Raw genomic sequence first — 18,981 nt, 5'->3', positions numbered from 1 at the left:
ATTTTGTCAATTTTTTGGACTTCCCCTCTTAAATTGCTCAATCTTAAATTTTGTTTCAATTTATTTCCTTTTGGTTTGTGTCCTCATCATTTGGTGGTATTGATTTGTTCGAAAAACGCTATACTTTCGTTATAGTACAACTAGCATGTGAACAAACTACCAAATTAGACTATTCTCCGGGTTTTTACTAGCATGAGCAGCACGACGGATTATGCAATGGTCGTTTATTTTTTACTTTTAAAAAAAATTGAATGTCCTTTTTGTGTTTTTCGCTTCTCTTCTAGAAATAATACATGGATCATGAGTTGTAAAATTAATGTTCAAACTATCAACCAAATGCAGCTTAAACAGATAAAAAAAAAGTGCATAGAGAGTTATATGGCATGAAATGAACGGATTTTAAAATGACGAGTAAAGGAGGGATCAGCAGCAAATGGGTAAATAAATTTCAATTGTTTGGATTTGAGCTTTACTTATGAGTGCAGAGGCTGGCGTATAAAATATGCATGGTATATGTAAAGTATTTTTGAGGAAAACTAAAGATAAAAGAAGAAACCAAATACATACCATACATTTTGTGTTCATAACGAAAAGAGTCTTAAAAGTGGATATATTTCTGGTACTGGCATATTGTAAAAATAGATATAAATTAAAAGCTATTGAAATGAGTGTGGATTCAAAAATATAGATTGTGACAGTCTAAAAGGACACTGACTATTCGATTCAGTTGCGATTGTTTACCTGTTTCCAAGAAGAAATATGGTTTTGACTTTTACACGTTCTGTCTCGGGCGTATTAAACTGATAATGCTATTCCTCAAACCATCTATGCTCAAGCTAATGTAGTACACAGGGCTCTGACTTTCAATCAGATTCTTTTACACAAACCTTCAGGTCAAATTCATGTGTAACATCTTATCATGCATAAAGCTAGGAAAGGTGTATACTACTATTGCATTACTCATATTCATATAAAATGTCAATGGTAGGTCTGAATCAGTTAATTGATACAATAAAGTTCCTTAAATCCTCATTAGGATTTAAAATGCAGCTTATTATAAACCAAAAAACTGTCACAATTTTTCCTATAAATACATTTATTTTTTACGAAGAGTGAAAAAAATACATTTAAAAACAACAAATCTGGTATCCTTACTTTGATCCATCGAAAATAATTCTTCGCTCATTAATTAACCATACATTGATTATCCTGACCAAGTCTGAGACATCACATAACAACATATGCCCGTTTACCCTAAAAGAACAAATGTATACAAAAGGAATGTTATAAAGAAAAGAAAACACAACAGACGATCGATGACTAACGCCACCTGGTGCCATTCATTTCTCACATCCTGTCTTGCTTCCAGAACAGTAGCCCTGAAAGCCATTGTATGAACGTGTCGTAAAATTTCTTCGATGTCTTTTTCCATCTTTGATTGTGTAGTCGTGGTATCAGGTTTTGTCATGCTGTCAAGAGGTCGGTCGAGTCCTCGCATGGAAACCGTCTCAGATTCATCCAAAGGATAATAGGTGTCATCGCCAAGACAAACAAGTCTTTTCAAGCCTCGTAAGAAGAACTGCAATAAAAAAAAAATCAGATCATATAGATGATATTCTAATGCAATGATTATGTATTAATGGTTCTGATTGGATGACAGTTAGCGTAAAATTCTCTATCTCCTTGTCTGTAACTAAGGAAGCCGACATTTTGAATTGCTGAATGTATTGACATGTAATGTCTACAATAAATAATGTTGCACCTAAAAATCTACTTTTATCAAATTTTATTACATTTTGAAGCGGCACAGAAGCCAGAAAACGCCCGGTGTTTATATTTGACGCCGGAAGCATACCTATGACGGCACCTAGTGTATGGACCAAAGAAGAAAACATCTTTTCGCAGAATTTTCTTTAATGAAGATTTAACACTGAAAATATGATTGAAATTTTATTATGAACTTGTTTTGCATTAGAATAGAGATAACTGTATTGTTTTTGAAGCTATGCGGACGTCCATCGGAAGTTTTACTGTCGCAAATACCCGTTTACCTGTCTCCGTTACGCGTCGCCAGGTAAACTAAATTTGCGACAGTAAAACTACCGATGGATGTCCTCAAAGCTTCAAATACAATACAGTTATCTCTTAATTCAATAACACGAAAAACAATTATATTTCTCGACCCTTAAAAACCAAATGAGCTCAACTTGCTATGATATCAATCGAAAATCTGCTTTTTTTACATCGAGAATATTGAAACATTTTTTTGCCAGAATCGCTTAAAGTTATATAAAATAAAAAAATAAAAAATATAACTTTAGATCAGAATGCGTAGTACAGTAATATATCATATGAAGAAGTATCTATACAAGTTGTGAATAGATTATCATAGTATATTAATATGATCTTCAGTGACATTTGTTTTTTTCTAACGAAAGGAGAGTAACACATTAAGTTTCAACTGAGACAACCTCCTATAACAAGGTTGGAAATTATGACAGGTATATAAATAATTATTACAAATGAGGTGGAAATAATTTGACAGTTGAAAGAAAATAAAATCGTTACAAATAGATCGGAATTTAAACGAATGTGTGACGACTGACAATTTGCAGTCGTTTAGATCTATTTACACTTAAACTTCCTAATTTCATTTCGATTATGATAATAAACGTTTACCACGATTCACTTTGAAAGAAACAAGAATGTGTCCCCTGTACACGGATGTCCCATCTACACTTTCGTTTTCAATGTTCAGTGGACCGTGAAAATGGAGAAAAATCTCTAATTTGGCATTGGAAATAGAAAGATCACATAACATGTATACTAAGTTTTAAGTTGATTGGACTTCAACTTCATCAAAAACTACCTCGACCAAAAACTTACAACTGAAGTGGGACAAACGGACGAACAGACGAACACACGAACGGACGAACGAACGGACGAAAGAACGGACGAACCGACCAGAAAACATAATGCCAATAAATGGGGCATACAAATAATTGTCTTTATCATTCTTTTCATTGATAATTAAAATTTTGGATTTTAACTATGTTATCAAATTATCAAAGTTTTAGATAGTGTTTAAAAGTAAAAAAAATAAAATGTCAGCATTCGAGGAAATAGAATATAAAGATAAACCCGTGAACATAGGGAAGAGAAAAAATTAAAACAATTGTCATTTCCTATTTAAACGAAACATTATTTTAAATTCACATCCGTACATTAATATGAATATTTACGACTGAGGAAGAAGTTATGCTACTTTTAAAATTATTTACAGTAGTGTTTCTACAAAAAGGTAAGGTAGTTAACAGTGTTAACCAAACTAATAAAGCTTGTGTGTTAACTATTAGTTAGGGATGTTCTTCCTATACATTTTTAGCGCGTTTGTAAGCATATGTAATTATATGAATGTTAATTATTAGTTAGTACATGTTACTGACATACACTTGTGAACAGACGTAAGCCTATGTGTCAATAGAACCAGTTTCTTTATATAATGCATTTCATTCAAACAAACTCATTTAGCTTGTGTGCTTATTTGTTCTGAAATGTTCCTCAAGTGCACTCATAAAGTGATTATTTTAAAACAAAAACTGCTGGCCTATCGCAAGGCATATTACAGAGTTGATTCAACAACATCAAATGATATGATTTATGTGGAGAATGAAATGTTTTTACTAATGATCAGGATAAAAACTATAGTGCTGTGTTTTTGGTCAATGTTGGTGCATACCGTTCTGGCAAATTATCCGTTATTGTTTTTATCAGTAATTTATAACTTGGCTATTGTCAGCAATTCCGAATTGACACGAATATCATTGGTTTAAAAATATTGCATTTTCCACCTCAGCATTTTAAATTCAAACGGTGACGAATATCATATTTTTTTGCATGTAGTCATTTATTTTAGTGAAAACCATCATTATGGCATGCCAAAAGTATTTTAAATTTTTCAAACTTTCACAGTAACCTAGTTATGAATCTATCTCTCTCCCTTTCTTTATTTCATTGACAATGATAAAAAATGATTGATAATATTTTGAATTTAATATTAGACTACTTTTCAAATGTAAAATGCATTCTGATTTATTCCTTTTATTTCAGTACACGCAGAAGATTGTCAAAATATAACCAAGACAGGTAAAATGTTCTGTTAAAAGCTGTAGAATTGCAATAAAAAATCATTTAAAAAAACATAAAACGCATTGTACAGACCAATTGAATACTTCTGTCATTCAGTATAAGTCTTTAAAAAAAGAACAAAGTATGTAGACGAATATCAGCCAAATGTACCACTTACAACACACGATCACTAAAAATAATATGATAAAAATTTAAACAAATCAATGAAATAAAATGATCCACACGAAACAATATGAGGAAAATCTTAAAAAAATAATCACACGAGTTTTCAAGTTAAATTTAGTGTTTTTAATTAAAATTGTAGATAACATTTAACACAATATATGTTTTATTACAACAGGAAAGTGACTATGAGGAAGATGTACATTGTAAATAACCAATTTCCTTGTGTGTATGTCGTAAAAAAATGAACTGAGCAAAACATACTAATCATTTTATTTCAATGTTTAAATTTTAAAGGTAAAATAGAAAATGAAATAAAAGGTAAATTTACTTACTTGTATAAATATCGTTTAAATTTTCAAGTATTTTTTTTTTCAAATTTAGATTATGCAGTTTTTTTCATTTCGTTGACCAAGGTTAAGACTACCAGTATTGATTGGGAACTTTTTGTATGAAAAAATCTATTAAGTTACTAGAGTTTATGATTGAGTGGTTTTATATTTTGTTGTTATGTTCTTCAACTTTGGTTTCAATTTCTGATATGAAATACAATTGTTATTGAAAATGCTTGTTACAAGACAGGAATATAACAGTTATTACTTATTTGACGTGTTTGAGCGTTTGGTTTGCCATATTATAAGGAACGTTCCGTTTTAAATATTCATCGGAGGTATATAAAATCATTATTTTAGACTTGAGTGTTCTCTACCTGATGAAGATAATTCCATAAACTCGTATCCGACGAAAATCAGTATCACACTATTTCTTTGACCGCCAATTGATTATTAAATGTCTGCAAAACTTTGAATTTTCTGAATAACTAAGGGTTTTTACCCAAGGAAGAGATTATCTTATTATCGCAAAATCTGTAAGAATTTGGGAATCTCAATGCTCTTTAACCTTTTTTTTCGAGCGTCAAATATGTTTTTTTTTATATTTGTAGATAAAACGCGCGTTTTTTTTAAAACTGAAAATCACAACAGTTTACAGTCAGTCAACATTATTTGCATGATATGAACGATACAATTTTGCATGCTCGTGAAGTATGTTAAAACAAAGATGGTAACTCCCTCGAGCAAAGTTCAATATTTAAGTCATTGTACTAAAACTAAAGGTGCACTTTCGTTCGACGAATTTGATTTATATATACTAATAATTTAATTTTGGATGTAACGGGTCTTCTGATTGGCTGACATTATTTTGTTATGAACCCATAAACATAATTTAGTCATGTAACCGTGACGTCATCAACGTTTTTTCATGGTTTTCTACTGTTTTAAAGGAATTTAGAATTAAATTATAAGAAATGACTGTAATAAAATTGCTGTCTATTCGAAATAACATAAAAAATGTGGTGCATACTGTTAAATAACCCGCTACGCGCGTTATTCAGTGTGCACCAAATGTTTTATGTTATTTCTTCATAGACAGAAAAAAATATTACAGTCATTCCTTAAGTAAATGAGGCTATATTGACTTGATTGAAATTATTCCAGGAACGCGTATCGTGAACATCCGTGTAAATCGGTGTAAAAGATAGAATATCGTTAAAAAATCATTTGTAAATATAAATCAATTAAACCGATAGTATATTACAGACAAAAAGGCAGCTTATTTCCCGATAACAAGTTCGAAACAACCATATCCGGATGGATTTAAAAATGGAACCATGTTAAAACTGATATGTCAAGGTAATGTCGGTTACCATCCAAATGATCTTCAATGGTGTTTTAAGAAACGAGAAGATAACTCCTTCCTTGATTATCCTAGAGTTCAAGATCTTAGTCAGGGAGAAACAACTTTGTTACCAAATTGTACATATTCTCGAAAGTCAACCCTACACTATACAGTTACGGAAGATGGCGTACATTTCGTATGTAAAGTGAACAAAAACACGGGATGCATACTAGTAAATACAAATTTGACAACTTATACAATTCGTATTGGTATGTAACATAACTATTGATTCTAAGAACATTTAAAGTATACAGTTAAATTTAAACATTTCATTCTGAAAAAAAACCCACCATATTTATCGTATTATACATTTGTTTTACATTTAATTAATGTTGATCTCTGCTGAAATATACAATATTTATCTGTTAATAAAGGCTAAAGATACTAAACAGACATTCAAATTCATTGGTCAAAAATAATCTGACAACGTCTAAAGAGAAAAAGACCAACACACAAACAACAGACGTACATAACACAATATAGAAAACTTAATACTGAGCAACAAGTACCCCAACAAAAACTGGCGGTGATCTCCAGTCATGCACAACTTCCTTTATTTTATTTTCCGGAACATTTAACCCACCAAGTTTTAGTGTTTTAAAAGATGTCGAATTTTGTAATACAAAAAAAAAAAAAAATCAGTACTCATCAAAACTTCTAGAAGATGTACACGTTATCAATATAAGACAACATTTATATCTGGTGTAAGAGGTTGCTCGGTTATTTCAAAGATACAAAATAATTCATTTAACTGATGGATTACAACCACTGAACATTTTAAAACAAATAGAACACGGTCAAACTTGTCTAGAATTGTCTTCAAAATCAGTGCATAGAGCTAAGTAACATTTTTCTACTACAAAATTTACTGAAAATTACTTTTAAATTTAACCAGTTCAAATGTTCAGTAGAGAAAAGTTTTATATATAAAAAAAAAAGCTTGATTCTAATTCGCCGTGTAGAATTTGATGTTATTGTATATAACTTACACCAATTTTTTTATTAAAAGAGTTATATTGTGATTGGCTAACAGCGTGTTAAACAATGAGATTTAAACAAATGACGTCACTTAATTTTCATTTTGGATACGAACAAAAAAAACATACCCATAGTCGTATTACTTATGAAACAAGGAATTACAAACCATCTATCTATATATCTATATATATATACAACTCGTCTAAACATCAACCCAACAATGTTAGATCTGTAAATTTGCTTTCGCAAATTTTTGGTTCTTCCCTCGCCGGGATTAGAAATATATACATAAGATTTAACTACTTTCGCTCTGAATAACTTATGTATTATAACTTTGGCTTTTTTCTTTCTTTCAGCAAACGTTACATCCGAGGCTTCTTCTGCGAACAGAGGAGTTTACAACTTTAATTTGTCTGCCATTTCAATAATAAGCACAATCTCTAAATCAATATTTATAACTGCAATACTGCAACTAATTATATTTACGTAACTGTGTAAATTACAAGAGTGCCAACATTTTTTTATTTACATGTTAATATCAACAATATCAAAAAATAGTCAATATATCAAAAACAGCCGAATGCCAGTGTGATAATCTGCAAATGATGAAAAACATGTTTTCTTTTCTGTCGTAATTCTAACATTAATTTTAATTATAAAAGATTTGTTTTGATTCATATGTACTAAATATTATTTGCAAAATAATACTTTTGAATGTTACTATAATATTATTCCTGAAATACCTGTAATTAATGTAAATTTAAGGTATATAGAACGATCATCACTTGGATTATATTGGTGCGTTGTTTTTTTCTTTAATTTTTCTTTTTTTTTATTAAAAATGAAATCGAAACTGAAATCATTCTCATTTGTAAATATAATAATAGAGATCCAATTACTGACGTGGGAATCATTATTCGATTTTCATGGTTAATTTGAAGGTAAAAGCCCAAAAAAAAAGGGGACTTTTTAATAAAGCCTAGTTAAGTCACATTGCGATAAGACGTGTCACGGTACTTGTCTATCCGAAATTCATGTATTTGGTTTTGATGTTTTATATATGATATATTTGTTATTCTCGTGGGATTTTGTCTATGTGTGTTACATTTTAGTGTTATGTCGTTGTTCTCCTCTTATATTTAATGCGTTTCCCTCGGTTTTAGTTTGTTACCCCGATTTTGTTTTTGTCCATGGATTTATGAGTTTTGAACAGCGGTATACTACTGTTGCCTTTATTTATTTGATTTTGAATACTTTAGATAACATAATTCAGAAAATTTGTAAAAACAAAACATATAAATAAATACGAAAGTTCAGATAAGTGTAAAATGAATAACCCAATACATCCACAACATTCATATTGGCACAAACTTTGTTCCTCTCTCGGCAATTGTTTTTTTTTTTTTTTTTTTTTTTTTTACAACTTCAGATACTTTATTTTACTATAATAGTTGTTAACAAATCTCCTTAATGTTACAACAATGGCATTAAGGTTCTGCCCTGAATGGTTAATAACCAATAAAACCAATTGTTTTCTTTATTCATATGGGATAAACTTTAAGCAAGGTCTTTATGAGAAGAACGAAAAGACCTTATTTTTCATTATCGCCTGCAGCAAATTTATATGCTGTCATTTATATTAATTGACCCTTCTGCGATATAAATGATGTTCGTCTATCAGAAAATTTAAATTTGGTTACTATTGAAGTACCATCTATCTTATTGCATTTGATATAACGGATACATGATATCTAATAAGCATGCATATATCACTTGATAGTGAAGTTTCGCAGACAGCTACAATTTACGGCAAATCAATGATTTAAATTTCTCTCTGTGAAATTGTAATTGATCGTAGAAACACCGAAGCAATACTTGTATAAGGAGTATGTTCCTCTCTCTTAATATGCATAACTAGAATACCATTTTCTGTCGTATTAAAAATTTATATAGAGTTGCTGATAACAAGGAAGCCGATAAACGAAAAGTTCGTAATGTTAAGTTGAAATGAAATCTTCCGCAGTTCGATAGATTTACTGCGCAATAGTGATTTATGTAACAGTAACTAAATAAATCTGTGTCAAAGATGACCACTGCCACGATCATGATAAATTTTCCTCGTTTTTGCTATCATTTTATGTGACTTCAAAACAACCAGATATTTTTGTTTTTAATGAACAGTACAGATGTTGCTATTAGGGCATGAAATGGTCACCTTTCCGCAGATAACCCCGTCAATAGTAGAGTTATAGTTCTTGTTTCTTTGTATTTTGTTCTCCGTGAAACATATCATCATGTGACAGCTGTACCCTTATTTTGAGATTTTTACCTTTTACGTCTGGTTTTTGTTTTACACATCGTTATCATTATAATGGAATTTTATGCCAATGTCATACAATTTCAAATTGTGAACTTTCTATTTCTATGTAGCAACATTCCATCGGTGCCTGCAAATGGAGTATATGTTTCCCCAATTGATATGATATTCACGTGCTTGTATTTCCTATCATGATTTCCTTGATAGAGGGTTGCTGCTCACAAGGAAGCTATTAAACCAAGATTTTCTAAATGGTGAATTTGAAATAATCCCTTCGTAAAATTTATGGACACCACCAAGTTAACCGCCATTGAATATCTGTTTCAAAGATGTCCGCGGATATATTCCATATCTATTAAATGCAATCCGGTCTCCTTTTCATAAATGTGACCCACCGAATAAGACTTGTTACCGGGTTTGCAATAACATGAGCAACACGACGGGTGCAAAATGTGGAGCAGAGTCTGCTTACCCTTTTGGAGCACCTGAGATCACCCCCAGATGTCGCTGGGGTTCGCGTTGCTAAGTCTTTAGTTTTCTATGTTCTGTTAAGTGTAATATTGATTATATATATAGGAAGATATGGTATGAGTGCCAATAAGACTTCTCTCCATCCACGTCACAATTTATAAAATAAAGTAAACCATGTGTCTGTTTTTTCTTTCTTTTTTGTTTTAGCCATGGCGTTGTCCGTTTATAATTTTGATTTTACCGCTAATTTCTTACACACAGTATATATAGCATACTTACATGTCGTATGAATACTGGAACCTTTTGTCGTCGTGGTCCTCGAGACTGGATATTAATGGTCCAAATAGACGTTAGAATTGACAATGCAATCCAGACCGCCGTTATGGTATAATAACTTGCTAAAAAATGAAGAAGAGTTTATATTTTTTACCACATGATCGTGTTCTCTACTAAGAAAATGTTGATAGTATTACGGAACAATTACTTCTTTTTCATAAGTGGTCAACATATCTGGTTTGAATCTCCAAAATACAACCCGCAAAAATTTACTGTGAAATCCTTATATCGGCGAATTTACAAGAAATATAAAGTTTGTATGTAAAAATGTATTCCAATTGATATTTATCGTGATATTATACAATTGTCTCAGAAATCGGGAGGAGGTTTGGTAACATTAAAACGTTTAATCCCTTAAATCCCGCTGCAAATGTTTACACCTGTCCTAAGTCAGGAATCTGATGTACAGTAGTTGTTGTTTGTTTATGTAATTCATACTTGTTTCTCGTGTCTCGTTTAAAAAACAGGATTAGACCGTTGCTTTTCCCGTTTGAATGGTTTTACACTTGTAATTTTGGGGTCCTTTACAGATTGTTGTTCGGTGTGATCCAAGACCCCGGTTTGAAGACCATACCTTGACCTATAATGGTTTACTTTTATAAATTGTTATTTGGATGGAGAGTTGTCTCATTGGCACTCATACCACATCTTCCTATATCTATAAAACCAAATTTCAAAATATATTTAAATTAATCAAAATTAATGGACAAAATATCACTGTTTGTAGTCACTAGAAGTTATCTATTAGGATGCATGACAACTCAGATTACAGTACATTTAAAATGGTTCCTATGATTTACCTTTGCAGTTCTCGTTGGCTCTAAATAACTTTTGATATTACTATACAAAAGTTTCTTAAGATATATCTTTTTATATATTCGCTCTGTTATTCATTTGTCTCTTCTTAATCGATTAACGAGATTTGAGCATCGGATAAATACTGTCGCCTATATATATTCATATTTATATAAAGTTCATACTAGTGAGAGGTTTATTAAGCTAGAAAACCAGGTTCAATGCACCATTTTCTACAGAAGGAAATTCCAATTCCGAGTTAGGAATATGACAGTTGTAATTCATTTGTTTGATGTGTTCGGTAATTTTGTTATTTTACTTTTAAAAATGACATAAACAGTTAGATATTCTATGCACGTTTTATGCATAATTATCATTTACTTTGAATACCAGGATAGATATTATAACAATATAGAATAGGTAAGCAATTGCATAGATGTATTTGTTTACCTAGTGTTGGCACAGTAGAATGTGTTTCTGGGAGCATGTCTTGTAGCATCGTCAACAACAATAACAGACCTAACATTAAAATAGAACCTACAATGAAAAAAGGAAGAAATGTGTTATTATTCTGAGCTAGAACATTTAGTATCATATTTATATGATGTTGAGGGAAATGCATCGCAACACTTATATCGTTTGATTTGTTTCTAAACTGCTATAATTCAAATAGAAATGAATTTACCTGATACCAACCTTACGAAACAGTACTTAACAGATATATTTTATTAATACTACGTTAGAGATATTTCACATATTTTGTACTCTTCAATTCATGTTGTTTGGTATGTTATATTTACAAGCCTTCTCCTAAGTGTCACTAATCCAAACACCTGAACTCCTGAAGTGTCCGCTAAACTTAACAATGTTGTCGTAAACTGAGCCCGGAAATTTAGATACGACCTGACAAACATATCTATGCTCTATATAAACTTAGTCTCAAATGTTACCTTTTCAACACTGTGAGCTATAAGTAATTTTTAAGGTTTTTGAATTTGAGTTTCTGTCTTTTGAATGCCACTCAAAATGTCTCCTTTTCGACAAATATGTTCAGAATATCTGTTCCTTTTTAAGACATAAAGCATGAGTTATGATTATATATTTACCTAGCGTTATTCTGTCTTTTGACTCTGGCGGAAGCATAAACTGAAACGGAACTAATGCTGCTACCAATACCGCAGGCATTATAAACATATGTGTATAATACACAGGATTTCGTTGTAAATGAAATTTATATTCCATTATTGAGTATTTATCCTCTCCTCCTCCATCGTATTGTTTTTCAAGTTTTGTGACATAAGATTCTAGAATAGACCATTCTTTGTTTACTCGAAAATCTCTATACTCAATGTTATTGTCTTTAGATCCTAGATGAGTAAAATTCACACGAGTTGTATCGTAAGTCCATGATCCGAATCGGATCAAACAAGTTTGTGAATCAAACGGGAAACGAGCCAAATCTAATTCGCACCGACTTCGAAGTCGATGTTGAGGACTGTAAAATACCGCCCCATGAGCAAGCAATATGATTAATGGTTCCTTCATAGATATCTCTGTATCAACGCTGAAAAAGAAAACATTATAATCTACCATTTTCTGATTGAACATAATAAAGTGTGATTGAATTCAAGAGCTTTCAGATGTTATTCAGACTTTTTAAAACGTTACCAATGTCAATGCAGATTGTTGACAAACCATGGTTATGCGAAGGAAGGTACCGTCCTTTTCTAAAACACTTCATCGGAATATACAAAGTCCTCATTGTTTTTCCTGTACCCGAAGTTTTGAGATTTTTACCTATGATGGCTATTATTGTTTAACTCACACATTATTGTCGAAACAATGGAATTTAATACAACTGGCATAGTAATGACAAATGCATGTACCATGTAAGGAATATTGCAGTTGTATTTTTTTTATGATTACGATGATCTTTAACTTATATTTCGAATCTATCACTCTGTTTTCAATGTTTTGAAAGTGGAACCAAGTTTACTTTTCAGTCAAATATTTACTATAGGCTTTTAATACGCATTTTCTGCCTAACTATGATTATTTAAACACTTATTATGATAAGAATTTCGGTCAGACAAAATAATTTACATGTGATCATTTCATTTCCTCCAATCAATAAGCTGTGACAACTTTTCCGCATTCCTGTTTTCAAACGATCGTTCTGAAATAACAAGGACGACACTGATGAAAACAAAGTGCTTTTTACTGTAACTTCAATCAATGTTTTTGCTGAGTATATTGATTTTAAGATAAATTAGGTTCTATCTTCTAAACCTCTTTCACACAAGAGGATCTCAGCAAAGTATAACAACCGTTTTCAATTTTAAATTAACTTATTGCAGTCTTACTTCCCGTCTAGAAAATGATGTTTAAGCTAGTAAGGTGTTATTCCAGTCAGTCTTGTTTACCATTTAACAAAGCCTTACAATAAGAACAATTATTCATGGCTTATTAATAAGAATGCCAGACGCAAGTTTCATCTTCAATGCCACTCAAAACAATACATTTAGGAGGTCATTTCTATTCGGAAGTTTAAATGCATTAAATTCAAAAATAACCCTACTAAGAAGGACCAAATATTACTTAAAAGCAATTTATCTTTGGGATAGCAAACTTTAATGTGTCGGGTGGTCTTCAACATTTATTCAACTTTAAAAAGACAGATATTTCTTTAAATAAATACTTCGACTTGAAACAAATAAAGACAACTAAAATAAATGACGGCGAAATAGTTATCAAAAGTACCAGGATTATAATTTAGTACGCCAGACGCGCGTTTCGTCTACATAAGACTCGTCAGTGACGCTCATATCAAAATATTTATAAAGCCAAACAAGTACAAAGTTGAAGAGCATTGAGGATCCAAAATTCCAAAAAGTTGTGCCAAATACGGCTAAGGTAATCTATTCCTGGGACAAAAAAAATCCTTAGCTTTTCGAAATAATCAAAGTTTTGTATCAGGAAATTTATAAAAATGACCACATAATTGATATTCATGTCAACACCGAAGTGCTGACTACTAGGCTGTTAATACCCTCGGAGACGAAATATTGTAATTAAAGTTAAACCGTTTAACGCCATGCTAATCATGCTGCGATATGAATTAAAAATATCAGATTGAATATTTTATCACTGCTTGTCTTATTCAAATTTGAATTCTATCGTATCATATTAAGACTACAATTGCTTACCAATGTTCAAATATAGTTAATCGATTAAGAAGAATCAATGTAGTGTAACAAACAAACACTGAATGAATTGAAAAAGCTCCAAAAGTAGCAAGACTCGGTGCGTCCACAGGCTAAACGTATTCTGCCATGTAGACTTTATTGTTAAGTAAATAAAGGCAAGAGTAGCATATTGCTGCTCTAAGTCTTAAATCGATTGAGAGAAAACAAATCCGGTTTACAAACTTCAAAATTGAGGGAAACACATAAAATATAAATGGAAAACAACGAAACAACAGCAAAAAGAAAATGTAACAAAAAAACAAACGTCAATACAACACACACAGAAACGAACTATAAGATAACAACTGCCATTTTCCTAACTTGGTACAGAACATTGTAAGAAAAAAATGGTGGGTTGAACCTTGTTTTTTGGCTAGCCAAACCTTCCGCTTTCATGACAATGTTAAATATTACACTAAAATGACAACAATTCACAAGAATAGAATACAATACAACTGAATAAAATAAACATTCAGGATAGAGAAATACACAATTTAACAATACAATAGAACAATACGACATGCTAATAGTTATTAAAGGCAGGCACCAGGCTTATAATTTAATACGCCAGACGCATCTCTCGTCTACATAAGACTAATCAGTGCACTCATGTTAAAATGGTAAAGAAAGCCAAACGAAGATGAAGAGCATTGATGACCCATAATTCAACAAAAGGTTGTGGCAAATAAGGATAAGGTTGTCTGCCTGGAATAAGAAATCCTTAGTATTTAGAATATTTCATACTTTTGCAAACAGTAAATTTATAAATTATATAAAATTGATATACATATCAACACAGAATAAATACGATCACATAGAACAACCTAGGTACATCTGGATTTATTATGTTTGATTTTGAAATGAGTGTTAGAATTTTGAAATAAGTGTTAGAATTTTAAAATTGCATCTCATTCGAAGCTCTTAGTAACGGCATGTGAAACAGTAGTCGAAGGAAAAAGAAAAAAAAGTGTAAATGTAAACTGTTTTAAATTGAATTTTGAAAAAAATGCATATTGAAATAATCACTCTTTTTATTTAAAACATGCTCTATTTCGACAAATATAAAATCAGATGTAACAGAAGGAGAAGGACAGATCAAACATTATCGAACAAAATTTAGATAAACAAGTTAAGGATGAACACCTCTGAGAAGCCAAAAATTTCTAGAATTAAACTTTTTTTCTTAGCCTGATTTTGGGGGTTATGAGACTTTTACAAAATAATTGGTGAAGAAAAAATCATATGGTGGTGCACTTCTTTTTTTGCTTCAGCCCTTTGAAAATGCCCAATTTTGATGATTTTCACATTTTTCATCGATATTTCACAATTAAACCTTTTTTCATACTTTCTATAAAGATGAAATGGACCAATCTGAATAAATTTTACTTAAAAAAAACTATAGGTAGGTGTTAATATGAGAAAGTTTTATCATATTTTGACGATTTTTTGTGTAAAATTTACCATGATGTCAATTTTGTATTTTTGGGGTTTTTTCTCAATTTAAAGAACAAAATGCATATCAATTCAACAGCTTTGTTGTAAATGAATGAAAAAATACATATCTAAGAAATTTGCAAAGACCAAAATGATATCCCTAACCCATTTTCTCAAAATTTTGGCTAAAAATACTGACTTGATTGGTCATAAAATTTAAAAACTGGATTACTCAAAAACCATTCATTGTAAATACTCATTTTTTTACTTGTATCACATGTTTTGGAAATAATTCAAGAGCGAGATTTCAACAAGACTGAACGAGACTGAAAAGTCAGAAGAATACATCCTTAAATACTACTTGTTGAGTAGCACTTACCATCAGAATTCAAACTTCTGTTTACAAAAACTTTGAAAAAAAGTAAGCATCAGTAAAAAAATAAATTGCCTGTACCAAGTCAGGAATATGACAGTTGTTATCCATTCGTTCGATGTGTTTGAGCTTATGATTTTGCCTTTTGATTAGGGAAATGCTGTTTTAAATTTTCCTCGAAGTTCAGTATCTTTGTGCTTTGACTCTTTTGTATAGAAAGCATATAAAATCGGAAATACAAGAATAATCATAAGCATAAAATTTAAGAAATTTAATTGAAGGGGCATAGAACTCAGATACTTCAAACTCTACACGTTTCAAACTGTTACCAAAACAAACCGTTGTACCCTAACACATATACTCTTTTCGTTCTTTTTAAAAAAAAATCTTTATAATTCTTTTTTCTGTAAAAATATTTTGATGATGCCTTTAAGTGATTCGGTTAAGCATAAATCCATTTATCAGATTTTCTTTAAACAATTTCTCCTGAGTAACGTTTATCATATCATGGTAAAAGGATTCAAAGATTTAATCTATAAGTTTCAGAAGTAAGCTGAGAGATCTGTATAACAATTCCACAGATCATCATTAAAAAGTTTATTATCTTTCCAGATTGATGATTGAACTTACGTAAATCTGACAAATAATGAAAAATTATCGACATAGGCGTTCAAACGGCAATAAACTCGTACGAAATGCGGTTATCAAACGCTTTAAAGTTTTTCTCTTTTAATATATAAATTATATCTAGCCATGCACATGACATTTCAACTCTGTTTCTTTAAGTTAACAAAGCTTCATCTTTGATACAACATCAAGCAATAAAGTCAACAAACTTTCATTACGTAGTTACATTTTCCCCACGTGACAAGCACACCTTGACTAAATGGCTGCGATGCAAATGATCCGAAACGTTGTACTGTCATGTATATAAAAATAACTATAAATTTGTCATGCAGGCACTGCGATGCAAAACAACATGGTGTTGTAAAATCGTATACAAAATAAAATGGATGAATGATTGATTGGTTTATTGATGTTTGTTCTAAGACCATTGGGAAATAAAATGATAAACTAAGACTATTCAGGTGACTTAACTACAATCTTACTTATTTAGTAGGACAACATCTGGTTTCCATACTGATGACGCTGGTAAGTGGACAGCCATAGTCCCTGAGTATTGATTTGGATCCCATTTCAAGCGTGAATCTTCCCACATTTGACGAACATAGGCAGTAGTCTCGAGTATTTCACCTTTTTCATGCTACCAAAACAAGAATACTGGATACTATAAAAATGGATGAAACTTTCTTCATTAACACAGATAAAGATTATCATTTAGTACTCTGATGGATCATCGGTAAAATTTGGTCAGCTGTTTTGAGATGAAGCTGATACGGTTTATAGTAAAAGAGGGACGAAAAATACCAGAGGGACAGTCAAAACATTAAATAAATAAAACTCGTTTGATAGTATATGCAGAAGTATTAAATATAATGATTCTTTAATACACTATCTGCAAATATGTGCTAAGTTGAATGACGGAGGAGACTGCTTAATATCTTGTAAACAATGTTCATGGTTACGATGCTTTATAATTTTCCAAATGATACAGTGCGCAAACACATGTTTTTATTGTACGGAATCAAAATCAAGAATGTGTTTCTTGTGTGCAAAAACGCCGTCAGTAAGGTTCTGAGGCAGAACGTCTGAAAGATTTGAACATCGATAAAAACTGTTGCCCTTAAATTTAATCTTTAAACACTGGACACTTTAATTTGCAAAACACTCATTTGCTAATCCGCCGCTGCCTCTCCTTAAGACAACAGTGTCATGTATATAAAACTAAAATGTGCAAAATAACATGGGATGCAATAAATTCATTGCTTTTCTGCTGTTAGTACTAAATATATTTTTCAATTTGATTTAGAAAAAAACCTGGGATTGTCAATATTCCATGGGAGAGCGAAAAAAATCCTATGGGATTAACCATTATCCCATAGGATTTTATAAACCAACCTCATTGTCCTATTGTCTTATGTGTTATTTTAACCATTGTGTCTATTGCAGTCCCGATATTTTTTACTGAGTTTCGCGGTTAAAGCATCAGTACTAGGAGATTTTTATCCTGTTAACGCTTCTAGCCTCCTATTGTTTAGAGCTCGATCATGGAATTCCGTATGCTCTTGCTTTTTTTTACTTGTGTGTTCTAATCGAATTAACGATTTGCAAACATCCGTAAACTACAATCAACCTTTTAATATACATTGTTTTAATATTAATACAATTACTATTTTCTACAATTTTAGTGGTATCTATATATAGTCAGTTGTAAATGTGTTATCTTCACTTATGTTTATCTGTTTTGCTTTTAAATTATGTTTAAAACTTTAGATTCTTTGTTACCGTTTCCTTTCATTTAGAAAATATTCAATTAGGAAGAAACAGGATAAAGGACGATACATAGAGCAATGGTGGGAATTCAATTTACTTGTTCCGTCTCTCAACCTGATACTGTGGTAATAATTTAGAGTAATTTCATTATAGATAATTGAAACATTGCTACCATTATTCTCCTTCTAATTCAAACGTATTGATTTTCTCAAACCCAATTTCTAAAATGTCTCTAATAATGTGTTTTGCTGAAAACATTACGAAATTTAGAAATATTTCACTTAAAGTTGTATGTGTATAAAACGACTCCTGTCTCTTCAAAAAAAATAAAATCAACGTGTTCTTGGATAATATGTTTTGAAAAAAAGTTGAATTCTGACAAAATCCATCTGAACAAAGATTTTTTTGGTAGATGGTATTTGCATGATAATTCATCAGTCGTATAATCATCAATATGGTTCAACACCGAATTTCAAACTATCATGGGTGTGATGGATGTCTGCTTTCCAATCCTAAGCTCCAGACTGAATCCCGATATTTTATGTTATTCAATATTAGCTTTTGTAATGTTTATTATATTATTGTTAGAT

The 18,981-nt window shown here is 31.1% G+C and overlaps 1 protein-coding gene across 1 annotated transcript in view; it reads right to left on the bottom strand.

Moving 5' to 3' along the window:
* Positions 1–1,075: 1,075 nt before the first annotated feature.
* The window catches only part of LOC134687138 (neuronal acetylcholine receptor subunit beta-3-like), a 38,176-nt gene continuing 20,270 nt past the window's right edge, over positions 1,076–18,981 (bottom strand). Inside the window, exons 3-7 of the mRNA XM_063547159.1 lie at positions 17,107–17,261; positions 12,052–12,509; positions 11,396–11,482; positions 10,094–10,212; positions 1,076–1,579 (exon numbers count right to left, since the gene is read on the bottom strand). Of these exons, the coding sequence (XP_063403229.1) occupies positions 1,250–1,579; positions 10,094–10,212; positions 11,396–11,482; positions 12,052–12,509; positions 17,107–17,261 (1,149 nt within the window). The 3' untranslated portion in view covers positions 1,076–1,249. The remainder of the gene's footprint in view (positions 1,580–10,093; positions 10,213–11,395; positions 11,483–12,051; positions 12,510–17,106; positions 17,262–18,981) is intronic.

This window comes from Mytilus trossulus, chromosome 10 (assembly GCF_036588685.1).
Source record: "Mytilus trossulus isolate FHL-02 chromosome 10, PNRI_Mtr1.1.1.hap1, whole genome shotgun sequence".
Lineage (NCBI taxonomy): Eukaryota > Metazoa > Mollusca > Bivalvia > Mytilida > Mytilidae > Mytilus > Mytilus trossulus.
The sequence above is the reverse complement of the archived record's forward strand: the minus strand, read 5'-3'. Positions and strand labels throughout refer to the sequence as shown.